Raw genomic sequence first — 21,187 nt, 5'->3', positions numbered from 1 at the left:
ATGCACGGTGAATGGATCCTTTTCAATATATATGGTTCCTATTACCGTGCATTCATGTAAAAGGCATGAAATTATTCGGGAATATTATATTTATTGTTATGTCGTCATTAAACTACTTCATATTTAGTTTTTGAGTTAATATGGAATGGTTTGGACAATACAGTCAAACCTCCTATAACGATTTTGATAAAAAAGTATTATTTAGCCAATGTTTAAACTTTTCATGGTTGTTATTGTAAATAAAGATTTGAATACTCTTAAAATTAAGTGCGCACAGTACTAGCAACATAGTTGCTCCATCAACAACGTTTTTTCAAGATACAAAATTAAATCACGACGAAAACTATACGCACGGTGAATGGTGCACTAGTGTGCACGGTAAATGGTGACATAGAACGGTACGAGGCGACCTTAACATGACATTTTCAAACATAATTTTTGAGTAATTTTTTGTTTTGCATCACTAGTTTTAGATTTTTCCCTGAATTGTTATATGATTGCACGTTACGTAGTGGTATTCTAGTACGCTTCAAGTTGTTTGGAAAAGTTATATGATTTTTTGAAGTGCAATTTTTTCTTAAATGCACGGTGAATGGTAGCTTGACGGTAAATCGGTTTTCAATCGATCAAATCGAAATCAAAATAATCAGAAACGAAGGAATCCATTGCCTACCACAATATTTCTTTCAATACAGCGCCAGGCTCCGAAAAATGTGTATGTCTCCAATTAAACTTGACCGTTATATGATCCTGAACTAATCTCGAATAGATTGCGGCACGAGGGCCAAATTAATTGCCAAAAAAGTTATAATTGGTCCAATGCCATCCAACCATTCAATCCACTTAATGTTAAAGTTCGGCAACCGAAGCACATCTAGCCATGTGGATCGAAAAAATCGCGTTGATGAGAAACGAGTATGAGGGGCCCAGAGCCGGAAAGCCACATTACACATGTTTGCACGTTCCGGAAGCAACCACTCTTGTTAGCAAACAATCCGTCCACACCTTGAGTGAAGTTATGTTGCTTCGAACAACCTCGTCGTCGTTGATGGACGGACTAACTAAGAAACCGGTGGACTTTCTGGCTGACTGACAAGCTGCACTGCGAAAGTTGACGGAGTTACTCAGACCGTAAGACTGGTTTGATCCTTTATATTCCCCGCAAATGACGAAAGAAACGGGAGATAGACACAGAAACGTGGTAAAAGTTTCGAGATTTGTAGTAATCGTTTCTTAATAGGAATGTAATTTCAGGAAAATTGCTTTCACTTATTTCCTCTTGGTAGTGTGCTTTAGCCTTATTCCGCGAAATGCTTATGTGAGGCACGAACCCAGCTGACTGATGTGGGCTTTCTACCTGAGACGAAGGTTTGGCGTCTTTCCAGACAGGTGATTGAAAGCTTGTTAGCATAGAGGACGGATAAGGTGCCTATCGGGAAGGGAAAAGCAGATCGGATAGAAACGGAAGCGGAAGTTCTTTGGTTGATTGGATATGGAACAAGTTTTTCCATTCTCGAAGTTGGCACCGCCCCATCGTGGAGGATGTGGTAACGAAACGTGGGCGCAAAAGTTTTAGTCTAACAAAATTAGCGCTGTTGATTCGATATTGTACTTTTTGAGGAGACAACTGCAAACGAGCAAGTTTGCTGTCGGCATGTTGGACGTTTGTTGGAAAATTACTCACGTGACAAGTGTCGCTCTTGGGTAATATTTGCTGACACATTCGAATCAAGCCACTTTAAGACATTGCAAATCTCTAATATTCTAACTCTTTGCAGGCAGGATCTTTATGTACCGTGAGTATGGGTCAAAACGGAAAAATATGTTTTGTGAAACATTTCAACTAATAACGCTGATATCACTAAAATTAATAATTCATATGTTAGGGAACATATTATTACACATAATTCATCACAATATACATTTTTAGAAATAGTAGTTTTTGTTTCCTATATCAATAAACTTGTATGTTGAAACTAGATAAAATTTACAACATTAAATTTCTCCTGTACAAAGTATCACGCGTGTACTTTAACCTCTATCGTTATATTTGTAGAAAGTCTTTTCATTATACTTCACACGTATTTTCCGGAATCTATTGGATTTTTCCACAAAAATTTCATTTATTTCGGTACGGTGTTTAAAGCATCAAAAATGGGGGTGAGATTGCGTCAAGCAAGAACGATAATAAATGAAATTGCAAGTCCTCTTTTTGACATTCTACGGTGCCGAGTGTTCTCTTTTTTATTAAGATGTGTTTATTCTTTCTAAATACAGAATATCTGAAACATCTTACAATTCTACTTGAATATTCCGTGCATTGAAGCCTCAAATAAATGAACTAGAAAAAAAATCCGTGCATTGAATAATAATGCAACGCATTTTGACAACTTCTCAACTTCTCGATTTCTTTTTTTTTGAATTTATCAGTGTTTTCATATTATAGAAACATCTCACGGAAGAATAAATGAGTTGGATCGCTGAAATTCCGGGATTATTACGTCAACATCTGCCTGAAATGTGTTGATCGTAGAATGTCGCACCGAAATTTAAATATTTGCGAAGGTTTAAAAGAATCACTGTTTCAGTACACATTTGGGGAAACTGAATATGCTTTATAGACGAATGCCCCTTCTGGGTAAAGTCTCTCTAAACAAAAAAAATATGCCTCTTGTTTGCTCGTCTTGTTTGCATCGTATTTCATCAATCTTTTTCAGCTACGAATGGCAATCATATTCTCAAAAACAAGTTATTTCAATTACAGTGACCCAATGTCACCCCCTCTATGGGGTGAGATTGGGTTATTTTTCATTCACTTGTGGTGCCGTTGTGAATAAATATTTTTCTTTAATTTTTTCAACTTTTGTTAATGTACCATCAAAGTACATACATACCAAATTTGAAGTTTATTGGAGTTAAATTGCGATACTTATTCAATAAATAAATTGTACATATCTCTTTTTGACCCATTTTAACCCCCAACGACGGTAGCAATGAAAGCCATCCAACTCCATCTCAACGCATTTGGAATGTTGTGTTCTGTCAGAGCTGGTCTTTATGAATTTTATAATGAAACGTACTTGCAGTTGCTGAGTATTAGTGAATTTGTGAATTGCGGATGACACAGGCTGTTCCGCCAAAGGATGAAGCATGTGTGTAGTAGATTGCAAAAATGTTTGGATATTTTTTCTTCATACTTGCAAAATAGGAAGGTTTCTCCTAATGCTTCCAAAACTCAATTTATATTATTCCTACAAAAAAAAAAAAACAAAAGCTCTTTGTTTCAAACCTTTGAGTAGATATCGTTTCACGATGCGAGGAGTTCAGTAAATTGATCAGATGAAGTTATGTATCTAGATCATGCTAGATAAATATTAACTTTCAAAATCTCATTGAAAGCATTCAAGTCAAATGTTACAAATATATAAAATGTATGTATCCGATTATTAACAGAAAATAAATACTTTGTCTTGAGAACAAACTTTTGATCCTCAAACAAATCTTCAGGCCAGCCATGTTATATGCTGTACCAATATGGACTAGCTGTTGTAATATCAAGAAGAAAACTCTGTAGTGGATTCGAAGTAAAATGTTGAAAATGATTCTTAAGTTTCTTCCCTGGTATAGAATCAATGAGTTACATAGAGTATCCAAATTTAAAACATTGGAACAAATCTACCGTTTTGATTCATATTACGGACAGCTTTTAATTCCGGACACCCTTCTTTGTATGGGAAACATTTCACATGAAATGTTACAATTTTTGCTTTTTAAAAGTTTATACTTTCGAGGCTTGTTTTAATAAGCATTTTTCATAAATATCTGGGGAAATTTACAATGCCTAACTGCCTCAAACGTCTGTTTAGTTGCTTGACAGTTCCAATCGATTATTTGACTTCTCTTTTTATGATTTTTATGAGCTGTCCGGAATTTGAATCAAAGCGTCCGGAAGTCAAGGCAAAAGTAAGGGAGCGTCCGGAATAAGAATCATCGGAAGTCAACACATGTTGCGGAATCAAAATCTCAACCCACCATTCGAAAGCTAAGAGTCTTCAAGGCTCGATAACGCGGAGGAATAATACAAACTGATTTATTTTATATGCTTTTTGATGAATAACACTTCACTGAGGCCTTAAGTGCCCGTAATATGAATCAAAACGGTATCTATCTATATAAATAAAAATGGAATAGTTTGTATGCCACGAAATGGCTTGAGAGCAAGTCAACGAATTTTAACAGTTCTTCTACTGTTGCATTTATTAAGGGATGCGACGTGTTCGTGCGAAAAAAAATCTTCGGAATAGGGTAGATGTACCAATAGTGGAAGTACTAAGCATGATTGAACTTCATTTAACCGCCTCAATTCAAGAAGCGCAATTAATGTACATGTTAATGTTGTAACGGGAAGTAACGTCCATTGACTAAATGAGAAAAATGATTTCATCGCAGTTATCCACGGCATGTCAGTGAAAAATAAAACCTCCACTATTGGTACACGGTTCCTTTAGTTGCGGTATATTTGTAATATGTGTTCCTATAATTGCGGTATCCGTTGTTTTCTTATGGGATTTTCCACTATAGGAACACTTTACCGCAACTATTGGTACAAGTAAGAAAATATTTAGCAATATTTGTGATATTTCACCAGTTTTAAAGCAATTTGAACGCTCTTTTCAACTATTCCGTGTATCAACAAGCCAATACGTCTATTGGCAGCGTCGGATCTGTGACTAATGTAATAAAATCAGTAAAAACGGCACTACCGCAACTATAGGAACACCCACAACTAAGGGAACACTTACCCTAGTTGTAAAAACGGGAGAAAACTAATGTGTATTTTTGTATGGGAGATTGCATGACATTTTTCAAAAGCCTACTTGATGACAACACAAAGTTTGCCGGGACCACTAGTGACGAATAAAATTTGTTACACAGCGTAACAAAAATGACATTTTTGCGTGTCTCAAGGATCAAATTATGTGTCTCTAGTAGATTTGGGGATGCTGAATTTGGTGCCATTCTCAGAAATGTTCCAGCACGTCACAATTTTTAGCTACAGGTCGCCAAAGTTGTATAAAACACTGGTTATATTAATGTTTACATGAAATTTAAAGTACAATTTATCATACTTTTTTGTAATCTAATCCACCAAACATGCAAAATAGAACTTGAACTTTCATTTCAGACATAATTTGATTGAAATTGCGCGATTAAATTTCGATTAAACCGATTTTTTCAACATGCTTGCAGTCTCCATACAAAACTCTTCGTTTCTTCTATATGGCAAAAATACAACAATTCTCTAAACCATCAAAAAATTACTTTTCCGTATCGAAAGTAATACAAACTATGATGATAAGTATTGTTATACACATAAAGTTTGAATTCTGTGGCAAATTAAGCCAATATATTACCTTACAAGCTGGCAAACTTGCATGCAAGTTGGCTGAAATAGTCATATTTTGCATTTTCAACAGTTAATATCTCAAAAACTAGACGTGCTATGATATTTCTGAAAACGGCAATGGATTCAGCAACCCTTAATTAAGTGAATAGCGGTATTTTGGTGCTGGAGACAAAAACGTGTTCCGCAGTGTTACCGGCGGGTAACATTTAGTATGTATTTTTGTATAAGGGCGATAAATTAGTTAAAAAAATGTAAGCTAGTGTATTTCAACGATGAGTTTGTACGGTGCGGTGGGGTGTCGACATTCGCAACGCAAACCCGGCGAATGAGCAACCCCAAGTGGGTGCATGACGGCAGCTAATGCGAAATGGCAGGAAACCGTGGGATGATGAGTACCCGAGGTGAAGGATGATTGGGCTGAGCTCAAGAGAATCGAGATCAGAAAGTGGTTGGGTGACAAAACGTCGAAGGACAAAATGTCGAATGCCAAAACGTCGAAAGGACAAAATGTTGGAAGGACGAAACGTCGAAAGACAAAGTGTCGAAAGACAAAATGTCGAAAGACAAAATGTCGAAAGACAAAATGTCGAAAGACAAAATGCCGAAAGCCAAAACGTCGAAAGGATGAAATGTCAGAAAGAAAGTAGAAAGTATTATCCCAGATCATTTTCCGTCATATCGTCCCCTTAATGCTACAACTAGATAACTCGAAAATCAAAATTTTTGGATGTGCCACTTTGAAAATATGACCGTTTTACAAGGTGACGGTTAATCGCAGAGGATATGGTTGAAAAATAAACTTTAACTTGTGTATTTTGAATCGCACGCTTATGAGCTGTGGGTATTTTAAAGATCTAATTAATAAAAATGTTTTGGCATATTGAAGTCAAAAATTTCAAATTTCGAGTTATCTAGTTGTAGCATCAAGGGGACGATATGTCACCTATAGTTAACGAGTTTGAAAATCATGGACGAGAACAGCTTACCCGGGAAGCTCACGAGACTGATAAGAGCGACGATGGAAGGTGTGCAAAATTGTGTGGCGGTTTCAGGCGAACTCTTCAGTTCATTTGGATTCCGCCGGGGACTACCCAGACAACCAAAATGTACGTATAACGAAATCACCTGGAGGCTTTATATGTGCAAAATTTCACTTATAAGATGTCGCGAAAAGGCCTTCTACGTACAAAAGTGGAGGCGATATGCGTGCATATATTATGTGATGAATAATAACATACAATGCGGGTGTATAAATCTTCTACCGAAAAAACCTGTGATCTTATGCGACTTAACATATGATAACAAATGTTGATTTGACAGCTGCAACGAATTGATTCGACTTACTTTGTACAAGTGTACGGGACGAAACAAAATGTACAAATGAACTCAGAAAAAAGTGTTTTATGCGAGTTATGACGAGTTTATCCACGGTGTTTTGCGGGTTTGATGTAATTAGTATGAATAAACGAGTTGTAACGTGAACTTTCATGCGATTTCTGGTTGTCTGGGTACGACAAGGTGATGAACTTTCGTGCCTGTTGTTCAATACTGCGCTAGAAGGTGTTATGCGGAGAGCCGGGCTTAACAGACGGGGTACGATTTTTACGAGATCCAGTCAATTCGTTTGCTTCGCGAATGATATGGACAGTTTCAACATTTGTAAAGGTGGCAGACCTGTACATTAGACTGATGCAAATTTTGAAGTTTTTGCTCCCCTGTGCTTAAACGATGACAATTATGATGAAAATCATTATCCCAATATTTGAAGTGATTTGGAAGAAAATTGGTTGTGCACACGCCATTTGAAGTTTATATGAAAATTACTATGGAAAAGGAAAACCTTTTGTGTTCAGTCCTCTAACTGCTCGTAATTATAATCTATGGAAAAGTGAACATACTCTTTTCATGTGGATTCTTCCCAGCTACAACTTTGCCGAAGACCACATTTTAATTGGACGTAAGGATAATTTGTTATCATTGATAACAAAGTCTGAATCTTGTTGAGATGATTTGATTACCGTTTTGATTCATATTACGGACACTTAAGGCCTCAGTGAAGCATAACCCAGCATAGAGCATACCAAATAAATCATTCTGTATGATTCCTTAGCGTTATCGAGCGTCGGAAACCCTTTACTTTCGAATGGTGGGTAAAGAATACGCTTCAGCAACTTGAATAATTTTAAATTAATCAAAATGTGTGGCCTTTTCATGATTCTTATTCCGGACGCTTCCTCACTTTTGCCTCATATTCCGGACACTTTGATTCGAATTTCGGACACCTCATGATAATCATTTATAGAACAGTCGAATCATAAATTATAATCGTCAAACCACTAAAGAGATGTCTAAGGTAGATGGGCATTATAAATTTGCATAAATATTTATGGAAAATGCTTATTAAAACGAGTCTCGAAAGTGACAACTTTTGAATGGCAAAAATTGAAACATTTCGTGTGAAATGTTTCCCATACAAAGTAGAGTGTCCGGAATTTGAAGCTGTCCGTAATATGAATCAAAACGGTACTTTCAGAGCAACACTGTTTTTTTTTGCTGTAGAACATAGTAACTTGGATTACTTTGATCTACTCTACCCGCCAGGAGCTAATTTTCCATAAAATAGTATGACGAAGAGATAGAGGGCTGAGCACAAAAGGTTGGCGTTTTCTATAATAATCTCCATACACATTTTTTAAATGGCGTGTGCACAGTCAAATTTATTCCAAATAATATCAAACTTTTGCAGGGTGCTATTCATCATGATATAAACCGTTTACGGCTGACAATAACGTTAGATGTGAAATACTGAGGCGCATCATCAGTGGAAGTCGGGTCTAGTATGGCTCCCCTATGCTTAAACGATTTTAATTATGGTTTGAAGTGATTCGGAAGAAATTTGACTGTGCATACGCCATTTGAAGTTAATTACTATGGAAAACGCCAACTTTTTGTGTGCATCTCGTCGTTATCACATTTTATGGAAAAGTGAACAAACTCTACTCATGTGAAATCCTTTCAGCTACAACTTTGCCGAAGACCACACTTCGATTGGACATCAGGAAAAATTGCTATTCATAATCATAAAGTGGGTTTGCATTTTGCATGCTCAACCAACTGCTCGGCAGGCAACAGTGGTGCTCTTAGCGGGTAGAATAGATCAAAGTAATCCAGGCTACTTTGTTCTACAGCAAAAAAGCAGTGTTGCTCTGAAAGTAATTGAATGATCATCTCAGCATGATTTAGACTTTGTTATCAATGATAAAAAAATATCCTTACGTCCAATCAAAATGTGGTCTTCGACAAAGTTGTAGCTGGGAAGAATTCACATGAGAAGAGTATATCATTTTTTTCATAGATTATTATTACGACCAGTTAGAGGACTGAACACAAAAGGTTTTCCTTTTCCATATTAATTTTCATATAAATTTCAAATGGCGTGTGCACAACCAAATTTCTTCCAAATCACTTCAAATTTCGGGAGAATGATTTCAATCATAATTGACATCGTTTAAGCATAGGGGAGCAGAAACTTCAAAATTTGCATCAGTCTATTGTCCATCCCTCGGATATGGATCAGTGGGAGAATGGATCATTATGGATCAAATCGACTCATCGAGGCAAACGAATGATGTGCTAATGAATGTTTTGGCCTTTTTTCGGAGTCGATTCATAATTATGGTATGGTTTTCAATGTCACACAGTTATAAATCAATGCTTCTATGAAAATGTTTGATTTTTTTATTTTCCAATTGACGGAAAAATATGTTTAGGCTGTTATAATCAATTGCGATATTGTATAGATTTATGGATCATGTAGGTAAAATGTGTTCTGCGTAATTGGCACCATTATAGAAAACGGATCAGAAAAAAAACATGACAAATTATCAATTTTTCCCGAAACATTTTTCGAAATCCGCATTTTTGAAAGACTGGGATATAGCTATCGAAACATAAATACAAATTTACAATACAATTTTTTTCCTTATTGACTTTTGTTTCTACGAACTTTAGGTTTTTTTATCCTACAAAAATACGAAAATCGCAATAAAGTAACGGTTTCGTCTACATATTCTCAATATCCTTTGGATCTTTGCCTGAGTGGCAGTGGATTTCATTGCTCAGTATCATTCATTCGTGACTAAATGTGGTTTCAATTGATTTGAAACGTGTCGTTTCTCTTCATTGGAACAGCTCAAACCGATATTCATTTCAGAGACATAACTTTTTCTGCTTATATTCGTCAGAAAATAGAGCACAGAAAAAACGTGTCAGGAATAAATCAATCCCATGATATACGACCCAAACGTAGAAGAAACAAATTCAACATAAGAGTTTGAAGTCGCAGCTCAATTCGAAACGTAGCTTGATTTTCACATTCATCTAAGGAGAAATGTGGGTAGCGCTTTGGACTTTTTTTTTATTTCGCCTGCAATCTGCTTTCAATAAAATCAATCCGAATTCATCGCTCTTAATCTCGATAGCGCTTTTGGTTTTGATTTGGTCGTTGCTGCTGTTGTCGATAAGTGGTTTTTCGGTAGAAGGTAAAACATTTTGACAGTTCGGTGTTCGTGCGAAACAGGGAATGACCTAATGATTACTTATGGAGTGCAGTAGCTATTCTTCAGCCTTCACCAACAAAAATGAATTCAAGTATAAAATGTTTAAAAGTTTTCATTTCGACCATCAGCTGTTAGAATGTATCGATGGAAAAAATGTTGAATTTGTTTGACTGGAACTGGCGAAGCACGTTCTGAATCCTAGTATTAACATTTACTCGATTCTGGTTCGACTGAACTACAATTTGCTTGTTTATATATTGATATTTCGAATTATTCTTCTTGGCATTACGTCCTCACTGGGACAAACCCTTCTCAGCTTAGTGTTCAATGATCAGTTATTAACTGAGAGCTTTGTTTGCCAAAGTTGCCATTTTCGCATTCGTGAATCGTGTGACAGGTACGATGATACTCTATGCGCTGATTTACATTTCCATTACGAAAAGATCCTGGACCGACCGGGAATGGCACCCAGACACTTTGAGTATGGCTTTGCTTTGTACTTGTGGACTCCAACTACTCGGCTAAGGAAGGCCCCTATTCGAATTGTTCCAAAGAAAATGTCTTCTCTTTTTAAATTGCAATATTGAATCTTAATTTAAAACCATGTCTTAAACACCATGGTGTTGATATCTACATATCAACCACAATTCGCATTTTTCATCATTACAGCAATCTGTTGATTCAACTGACACCACATAAGCACTAAACTACGCGCAGAAACCGGCAGCATACACTTTTCACTTCGGAAGCAATAAGCCTGCCTCCCAGCTACCATAAACGATATAATAATAGGTATTATATTAGTTTAATAAAATTTTATGCACATTTTCCAGCAGAATTTATACTGTTCCTGGCAGTGATACGTGTTCGTTCCACTCCGATCACATGCTCTGCTGTACCCGTAAACTGTACGACTAACGAGCAAATGATACTTTTCCACCTCCCTTCCTCCTCTTAGTGTAAGCTTCCTCCGGCGGGAGTTGGTGGCCTCCAATGATACTACATCGAAGAAAAGATGGAAAAACTTGCTCTGCTCTGTAAGGACGCTCGTGGTGGGATAGGCTCCATGTCTACCTCTTCCTAGAAACAAATAAATGCGAATGGGGTGAATGCTACCTAGTTGAGTCAACTTTCCCATGGTCTAGGTTTCGGAAATAGAGGGCAAAGTTGCATAACGCGCCGGTTATATTATGTCCTTCGAAACAATAATTGAGGATAAATAGTTTTGCCAGAGACAAGTTTACTCACAATTCAAACCTTTTCCATAGCAAACAATAAAGTAAGGTGGGGCAAAAGTTCTAGTGGATTGAAAGTTTTGTCCGGCAATGCGCCATTGTGGACCGTTTAAAATATTTTTTTTTTCTTCTTGATGCTTCATTTAAAATTATTCTCCCTACGATCGAAATCGTTAAATTTTTCAAAGAATTTATTTCGTTCAGCTTAGGAATATTATAAGCTTTCATCATCAACAATAACACCTATAAAATAAAATTTTCGGAATTTTATGAAGATTATGATTAGAGATTTTCTCACTATTGTTGTACAAAATACAATAATGTAAATACTGTAAAGCTTTTTTTTTTGTTGAAATGATTTTTCTTCGCGTTAAAATCATGTTTTTTTATTTTCATATTTATTATCCTTCCCAATTCGGGAGTTTGGATGAATCAGAAAGGGCCAGGCCCCCCTTTTTTCTACACCAATAACGATAGTGCAGTAGTATTTCTTCAATTTGGAATGTTTTTGATTTTTAAGTTTCAGAACGAATGTTAGAAGTAATATAAGTAATCAGCTGGGAACATAATCAACTATAAACTTAATCTGAAAATATTGAAAGAAAAATATATACAATTTTAAATGTTGTATTACTTAGAATCTTTTTGTTAAATACATGGAAAAAGAATAAATGTTGGCCAAGTCGCTCAATTTTGATGATCCGTTTTGTACGATTCTTCTCTATAGACGCATTGCACGAGCCTACCTACATTCATGATATCAATGAAGATTCTCATTTAAAGAAAACAAAGCCGTAATAATTGCTTTCCGCTAGCAAGTTTACTGCACAATCTGATCCTAACTCCGAATGACATGAGTTGAATCCCCAACCAGTTGGTTGCGCTAGAAAAGTTCACGTTTGTGGTGCAAATTACTTGAATCGTCTCACCAGGAAAAAATAGCTACCTGGGTAGAGGGTTATGGAGTTTCCCACGAATACGCCACAAATTTGAAGCGATAATGTAGTAATTAAAGTGCAAAAAAAGTTATACGAATTTACTCACCCAGAATTTCGACGGTGTGCACCTGGTCCTTGTTGATCTTATCGCTGATTTGACACACGTAGTCACCAGCATCCTGCGGTTCCAGTTCCGATATTTCAAGATTGTAACCGTTCACCAGTCGTATCCGTTCGTCTCTGGTTACCATAAGTTGTGAAGCCGTTAACACATTGGTGCCTCGTCGCCACAGTAGAACCAGTGTGCCTGTAATAAAAACAAGCAAAATATCGTGAAGTTGGACGAATTTGTAGATTTTTGTATTAATTTCTTGTATGTTTAACGTTGTTAATTATAATAAACTGAATTCCACGAAACAATTACAGTGACTATAACGGCGCAGATACAAAAAAAAAGTATCAATGATAAATTTGAATTTCCCGTAAGTTTTGTGGGAAAAGTTTTGATTTTGATCGTGACAACATGCCTACTTGAAAATTTCAAATAAAGAGCTTCTGGTTTTTGTTGTAACATTATTAGTTGAGTTTTGGAAGTATTAGGAGAAATCTTCCATTTCTGAAAGTATGAAAGAAGAATAGCCAAGCTTTTTAGTAATTTACTACAGATGACACGGAGGCTTCTGTAAGGAAGTAATGAAGAGTAATCATGTTATCTATTCAAGCAACTACGCATTCTAAGCAGACGTAGAAAAATACGAGATGGAAACCAAGTAACAAACATTCTGTCAGTTATTAGATTAATCTTGGCTTGAAAAGACGATTATAATTTAGTACAATGGCGTAGTTGGTAGAATACAGGTGAGAAATTTGAAGTTATCTAGCAATCAATGATGCTTTCGATGAGCAAAAGCAGTAATCATTTGGAATTATTAATATAGTTGTCTCCGACGGACATGGGCGGAGATGACAATTATGAATGGATTTCTGATGGAAATATGCCGAAATCCATAGAAAAAGGTCTCTGATGGACAAAGGCAGAAAACCTAAAGCTAGATTCTGACGGAAATGGGTAGATCTAGAATAAAACTGGTCTTTGATTAGACAGAATCTAATTCTGAGTAAAAAATCAAAAGAAATATTGCTTTGTGCGATAGAAGAAAAAGTCCAGAATAGAATAAAATTCCGAGAGGGAATAAAGGTATTTCGAGTTTCATGAGTTTCAGTTCTCGGTGTATCAATGGAACTAACAAACTTTTCCATGTTTGTTGATTATGCATGACTGTAAGACAATGGTGTCGAAAAATGAACACAGCATGGCGAGTAAACACAAACAGACTAATGTAGCAAGTGTGAAAATTGCTTTTGCATTGACTGTTAGGTCCATGACAATGCTATGAGTTATGGAATATTTTTAGGATTCTTAACTCGCCTAGGCTTTTGGCCGTGCTGTAATGACTGTCAGGCTCTTTACCGCATCATGTCATGGAGCGTGGTTTTAATCTCTGCTTCAGCTTTCGAAACTTTTAGAGAGAAATGTTTCAAAACGATGTTATTGAGCAATCTGTGTAGCTGGAACGGTTTAAATGGAGTCTGGGGTTTAAAAATAAAATATGATTTACAATCTTCTACCTATAACATGCAAGTTTGTTTGTAGTGGATGATCATCAATTGCTGATGGAGTTCTTCTGCATGTGAGTAAAAACAGAGATGGTAAATTGTTGTTTCCTAGAAGGCTACAATTTAAAAATTCTGCTGCATAAAGCCATAAGGGACAATTTCTGTAGATCAGATTCCGCATATACAAAAAACAAATTTTGAATTTTAACAGAAGCGTAATTTGACCAATCGTGCAATATTGCGACGCATTATCTTGAATCTAATGTGAATTTGTTCTATGCTAATGCATGGTATTGTATAAACGAAATAAACCTGACTTGTCGCATTGCTATTCAATCATAAATAGCTCAATTTTACACGTTATGCACTGACTGAGGTTGACGCAGCTTAGGCAGTATCAGTTGGAAACAGTAGTCTCCGCCATATTGACTCTACAATATGTGTTGAAATAGAAATTTGTATGAAAATAGTTCAAACTACAGTGCTGATATAACTGCTGTTTGTGTGATTTCTGCAGCCTTAAATCATTCGACAGAAGCCGGTGACACATTTTCTCGTTGCTGTTTGCACAGCTAATGATTTGATTTGATCCTGCACTGTTTGATGTTCTACGTTTGAAGGAACTATGTAAAACAATTAAGAAATAAAAAAATCTTCTGTAGAATAACGTCTTGTTATTTCTGCATCTGAAAATATAACTTCATTTTGGTGGCCAAAACAATCAAAATCTTACGCGTTGTCAGAAATTTAAATGGCTATAAAAAAAAGTCTGTGAATGAATTTTTAACATCGTGTAAATCTACGTACTTCCCTCGTGTGCTTTAGAATTAGCGGAAAATAACATGGAATTTTTAAACTGTGTATATTCTTAGTGGTCAGTGTTAACCAAGTAAGCAGACTTGTTCGTCAGAGACTATGACACATGCCTTTTATTGAAATTAAAATCATTGTCGATGCTACAAATTTTGCTTCAGGTTGAGTTACGATTATACCAATTGCCGAACAAAGTGATAAAGGTTAATTGAAAGACAAAATCGTAGGATCTGCAAAATTGAAAAAAATACACAACTAATAAACTAATTCCATTCTTCTTCTTCCTGGCATCAACGTCCCCACTGGGACAGAGCCAACTTATCAGCTTAGTGTTCTTATGAGCACTTCCACAGTTATTAGCTGAGAGCTTTCTTTGCCAAAGTTGCCATTTTCGCATTCGTATATCGTGTGGCAGGTATGATGATACTCTATGCCCAGGGAAATCAAGGAAATTTCCTTTACGAAAAGATCCTGGACCGACCGGGATTCGAACCCAGACACCTTCATCATGGCGTTGCTTTGTAGCCGCGGACTCTAACCACTCGGCTAAGGAAGGCCCCTAATTCCATATATTATTCAAAACAAGAGCAACCAAATACTTGTAAAAGAATAGAAAGAGGGAGTAATGTAAGGAAGTAATGAAGAGCATTCATTAGACTGATGCAAATTTTGAAGTTTTTGCTCCCCTATGCTTAAACGGTGTCAATTATGATGAAAATCAATCTCCCAAAATTTGAAGTGATTTGGAAGAAATTTGGTTGTGCACACGCCATTTGAAGTTTATATGGAAATTACTATGGAAAAGCCAAACCTTTTGTATTCAGTCCTCTAACTGCTCGTCATAATAATATATGAAAAAGCGAACATACTCTTCCGATGTAAAATCTTCCCAGCTACAACTTTGCCGAAGACCAAATTTTGTTGGGAAGTAAGGATAATTTGTTATTCTTGATTCCAAAGTCTAAACCATGCTGAGATGATCATTCAATTACTTTCAGAGCAACACTGCTTCCTTGCTGTAGAACATAGTAGCCTGGATTACTTTGATCTATTCTTCCCGCCAGGAGCACCACTGTTGCCTGCCGAATAGTTGGTGCAGCTTACTGAAGGCAAACCCACTTTATGATTATGAATAACAATTTTTCCTGACGTCTAATCAAAATGTGGTCTTCGGCAAAGTTGTAGCTGGAAAAATTTCACATGAGAGGAGTGTGTTCACTTTTTCATAAAATATTATGACGAAGAGATAGACGCTGAACACAAAAGGTTGGCGTTTTCCATAGTAATCTCCATATAAACTTCAAATGGCGTGTGTACAGTCAAATTTCTTCCAAATCATTTCAAATTTTGGGAGGATGCTTTTTACCATAATTTTAATCGTTTAAGCATAGGGGAGCAAAAATTTCGAAATTTGCATCACTCTAGTATTCATGTTATCTATTCAAGCAACTACGAATTCTAAGCAGGCGTAGAAAAATACGAGATGGAAACCAAGTAAAAAACATACTGTCAGTTATTGGATTAATCTTGGCTTGAAAAGACGCTTATAATCAAGGGATGGATCACTTCTGATGCATTTGTTATATTTCATGCATTCAGATGCATTTAAATGCACACTCAGCAAATTTGCAATTCATGGCTTGCTCCAATGTTTATTTGTTATCCTTGTCAAAACGTCAAACTCATTCTTCAAAACGCTCAGGGAATAATTCTGCTGCTCTTCAAAAAAATCACTAACAGTAATTTCTCGTGTTGTAACTGGTCTTAATAATCCTTCGTCCAGACTGATAAAGGGCGGAGCCATCCGCTGACTTGTAGCTAGTGCGAAGGTGATGTTTTCTGATGCCAGTCGTAGTAAGGAAACTCTTAAAAATCTTACTGCAGACCGGCAGATCAATATGTGCTTCAAAGGGGACTCGGCCCAGCTGCCTGTGCCGCTGCTCAGACTCATTGAAGTATCGAATATCGACGTTTTTCGGCTATTAGTTAGACAGTGTAGTGACAGGGTATCCAGAACTGCGTTTTAAAGTGAGATTTGTAGTCTTGAAAACAAAATCTGTTGTTTCAACGACTTGTACGCAAATCAGCCCTTTATCTACACTCATGTCCCTTCATCTAATCCAAATGTTCCGGAGATTTATCGTTACGATGCAGAAATGTTGTTCATTCTGCAAGGGAGACTGGAACCTAGGAGTAGAGGAGAATATCAACCCATAAAGTTTATCGTTCCTTTACTGGTCCTCAAGATCCCAAACCGACATTGAAGGAAATAAAATAAGATGTTTGAATAAATAATTTTAAGTTTGTTTAATTCGTTTTTTTTTTTTTGTTATCAATAGCTTGAGACTCTATGTGGATTTCCCGTTACAACCGGTAAGCCAAAGACTGCAGGTTTCTCGGGAAGGAGGTTCTGATTACTTTTGATGAGCTCACAGGATGTAGGACAATGTATACCTATCAATCATTCATCTTTTCTCCACTGTGCATCTAAAAATACATAGACCATTCTTGACGTATAAGTATAAGTATAAGTAAAAGAATTCAGATGCTTGATGTCTCAAAGGTCGGTATCTATCAGGCTTTTAAATTTTCTGGTGTTGCTTGCTTCACTGAAACAAATAAAGTTTGTATTTAGTTGAAGAAAATAAGTGTAGAATAAACCAATTTCAAATCAATCACAATAAACAATGACGTGTTGCTATAGCATTTTACGATGGTATTCAAACCAGGGCTAAGTTGATGTGAATGTCGAAAAAATGCATTTGATGCAAATTGATGTACATTTGATGTGCATTCAAGAAGTGATCCGCCCCTTGCTTATAATTTACTACAGCTTCGTCCTTTGGAGGAGAGGCCCGTGTCATCCGCAAACAAAGATTTTTGATATGCTGCCTTGAGAAACACCAGCTTTTACAGGAAGTGTTTCAGACTTGGAGTTTTTTTTAAGTAAACTGAAGAGTTTCTACAATTTGGCAGATAAGTTTGGATTATTCTAACAATGGATGCTGCAATATTAGTTTTTTTTTATGTCGAGCACGAATTCTTTTTCTATGTCTAGAAGAATAGCTGATGGAAAAATTCAAATTTGTTACACCTAAAATTAGCCGAGTGGTTGAATGTCCATGTCAGAATCCGAACTGTTCATTGGCAAAAATTGAATTTTCGTTAATGCAGAAATGTGTGCAGAAATGTTCAAAAATGACTTTTTAAAAGAGTCTTGAAAGCATTGTCAATAACAAGTTTGCAAAGAAATGTTAATATCAAGATTACTGTTGATATATGTTTCATAAGTATTCCAGTCGGATCGAAAATAATTGAAAGTGGAGCTAACAGGATTTAAAATCGCTCCATGGGATATTTGAAATGTAATAGGGACATGATCAGAATCAAAATCAACGTGGGTTATCAGTTGGTTACAAAGGTGAAGATCAAATCAATCGTTGAAGGGTTTCTAGAAGAGGAAAAACTAATAAGGCTATCAGGATATTGAATCGAGAAATATTTTGAAGAAAACTTATCAAATAAAGTGCTGCCGTTGGAATTGCTTTGCGAATTATTACGATGTTTGGCAATGACAAAAAAATGACTTATTGCGAAAGGTGAAAAAATATCAAAATTCAAATCGGATTCGAACAGCATAATACTGTTCCCAGTGGCATAGTCTGAAAACATTTTTTAAGGAAAGTTTTGCATCCAGACGTGAAAATTGAAACCAAACCTCTGTGCAATACGCCTTAACGCCTGTTGACACAAATCGCACGATTAGGAAGCCAACATTATTAAAATTTTGATCAGCTTACGAAGTTGCCATAAAAGTGATGCACTTCTGAGAAGTTAATTGAAAAAATGGTTTGATATCCATTTCGTCGAATGACACTTGTTCACATGGTGAATGTGTTGGAAAACCGATGTAATTAGCAGTAATTAGGTGCACAATAACAAGTTATCGTTGGAAATAATGTCGAAAAGGCATTTAGGCAAAGGGATTGAAATTCACAAATTCATGGAAAATTTTGCACCAAATTATTTTTCTTTTGTATTACAATTTGCACTTTTGTTCTCATGACCCAATTCTGCATGAATGTTCGAGCAAAACCGAATTCAACAAAAATTATACTGAATAGCAGAAAATGCAAAATTGAAATTTCTTCAAATCTATTTCTCAGCTCCTGGGAGCAATTTGAATTGTTTTAACGCATTCAGGAACACAAGTTCAAGTTGACTGCTGCGTAAGGGAGAAAAAGCATAGAATCATATCGGTAGGAGAAAGTTGAACAGCTTGAACTTTTCCCACTCCCGTGCCAAAGATTTTTTTCAGCATAATTTTAATTTAAAAGTTTCCCTTGTCGTTATAACCCGTTGCTGCCACCAACGTCGCATTCGGTACACTTCAAGCAAGGCGGGAATTTTCTTAGTGAAAATTTAATCTTCGTGGGTCCATATAGTGATAGGAAAAAGAAATGCAAAGCGCTTACTGAGTGGTTGATGGAATTCTTTTGTTGGCGGAAGTTGAAATGTTCATTGTCTTGACGGAATAGTCATTGTGAGTAATGTGAGTTGTGCATAGCAATCATAGATTTCTTTGAGTTTTTTTTTACAATTCTTATATTATTCGGAGGAATGCTATCGACTGAGGGAACTGGCAGTAATCTGTTATTGGCGTTGCAGTCAGTGTAAATCAAAAGCTGATTCGTTTCAATTGTCCGACGTTTCGATGTATTTAACACCTTTTTCTAATCCTTGAAAAAGGTGTTAAATACATCGAAACGTCGGACAATTGAAACAAATCAGCTTTTGATTTACACTGACTGCAACGCCAATAACAGATTACATTCTGATATTATAATACGAAATTGTATGATAGCAGACTTAGAATAGCATTGTATGCTGTTTATCTATTATTGATTACAAATCAATGTTCTACACGGTGTACACGGTGAGTGCATGCTTATTTCGTTTGATTAAGGTGAAGATGAAGCGAAGCCAAAGTTCAAATTTTCAAGAGCACGGATCTGGAGAACCAAACATCCGTTTAATCTGAAAACTTAATCGATTGGTCACTAGCTGGTGGTGACCAATCGATTAGGTTTTCAGCTCAAACGGATGTTTGGTTCTCCAGATCCGTGCTCTTGAAAATTTGAACTTTGGCTTCGATTTATTTTCACCTTAACCCAATAGAAAAAATATAATCACGGAAGAAATGGTTTGATTTCCATATATTTCGCATATATATCCTAGTTATCATCAAATAACATTTTGTACAAAAAAGTATACAGATATCAATGTCTATTTAATTTAAAAATTATTTAAAAACTTATTGAAGTATTTCAAACTATATAGAACGTTAAAGTTTCATCAAAAATTTCGTAACATAAAAATGCTTAAGCTAGGAGAAAAAGCATCTTGAATGCTGTTACAGCTCTGATCCAAATAATGAACTAATTTCAAATACTCAAAGATATCTTTAGAAACAAATATCACAAATCTTAAACGAAATCCATCGAAAGTGAAAAAGAAACAGATTTTTGCGTTCTTAATTTCAACGTTTGACAGTGAAGCAGCAAATGACACCGTTCCCTCCGGGTTCCACCTCCATCAGCTGTCATTGTTAAAGTTCGCTCTCCTGGGAGTTTGCGTCTCGCACAATCTCAAATTTGTGACATAAAATTAATGCCCGCGGAGCAATACTAATCGCAGAAGCGACAATCGGTGTTCATTGGTGGAACAAAATCGTTCTGTTAGCGTTATCTCTTCCGTTTATGATAAGAAAGGATGCGGTGGATAAACGAGGCTTCGCAAAATGTAGCGGTAGTAATGGGGGTAACAAAGCGGAACGAAGGTGGCATGGGAAACGAATATTGAGGGGAACAACACATGTCTTATCCGTGATGTTGGAAATTAAAAGCAGTTGAAAAACATTAAAAGGTTGTCTTTTAGTACGAAACAAAGAACAACAAATCAGTCATTCGATATACTGAACAGTGTGAATCATTTAATACAAAATTTATTTATATTCTATGTACTCCATTGATCTTTATCAGTTTATGTAATCGACTTTTCATGAAACAATATTTAACATATCATAAACATAGTTTAAATACCAAAAATTAAAATATGAAACTTGGGCGAAATTGATCACCATATAACAAAATAACAAAAATAAACAAAACAAAAATAAAAATTTTCCCTATCTGCTAAATTGGGGCTCCTGCTTCTAAAATGGTTTCAAAATTTTTACAACTCGGGTATTTGATCATTTTATTGCAAAATTAAACTTTGAAAATCTGCGTAATACGCCTAAAAGTAGGCAATTCCCCAAGACGCGAACGACTTAATTAGTTAAAGCGTCTCAAATAAAGACAACTAACTAATTAGGCGATTTCCCATGATATAAGCACATTTTTTGAGAATAAACGGTTTTATGAACAAAAAAAAAAACTAAACTTGATATGCTGTATGATATCAAAAATAAGTTCAGTAGTGCATACATCTTAAAAAAAATGAATATTTCTATGACCCTAATAAAAAAAAAATAAAATAAAATCATCATTCTTCTTCTTCTTCTTGGCATAAACGTCCCCACTTGGACAGAGCCTGCATCTCAGTAGTGTTCTTATG

The 21,187-nt window shown here is 35.9% G+C and overlaps 1 protein-coding gene across 1 annotated transcript in view; it reads right to left on the bottom strand.

Annotated features, from left to right (window-relative positions):
* The window catches only part of LOC5567765 (neurotrimin), a 409,923-nt gene that overhangs the window by 218,107 nt on the left and 170,629 nt on the right, over window positions 1-21,187 (bottom strand). The window contains exon 3 of the mRNA XM_001657614.2: window positions 12,246-12,446. Coding sequence (XP_001657664.2) covers window positions 12,246-12,446 — 201 coding nt within the window. The remainder of the gene's footprint in view (window positions 1-12,245; window positions 12,447-21,187) is intronic.

This window comes from Aedes aegypti, chromosome 1 (assembly GCF_002204515.2).
Source record: "Aedes aegypti strain LVP_AGWG chromosome 1, AaegL5.0 Primary Assembly, whole genome shotgun sequence".
NCBI classification, from domain to species: Eukaryota; Metazoa; Arthropoda; class Insecta; order Diptera; family Culicidae; genus Aedes; species Aedes aegypti.
The sequence above is the reverse complement of the archived record's forward strand: the minus strand, read 5'-3'. Positions and strand labels throughout refer to the sequence as shown.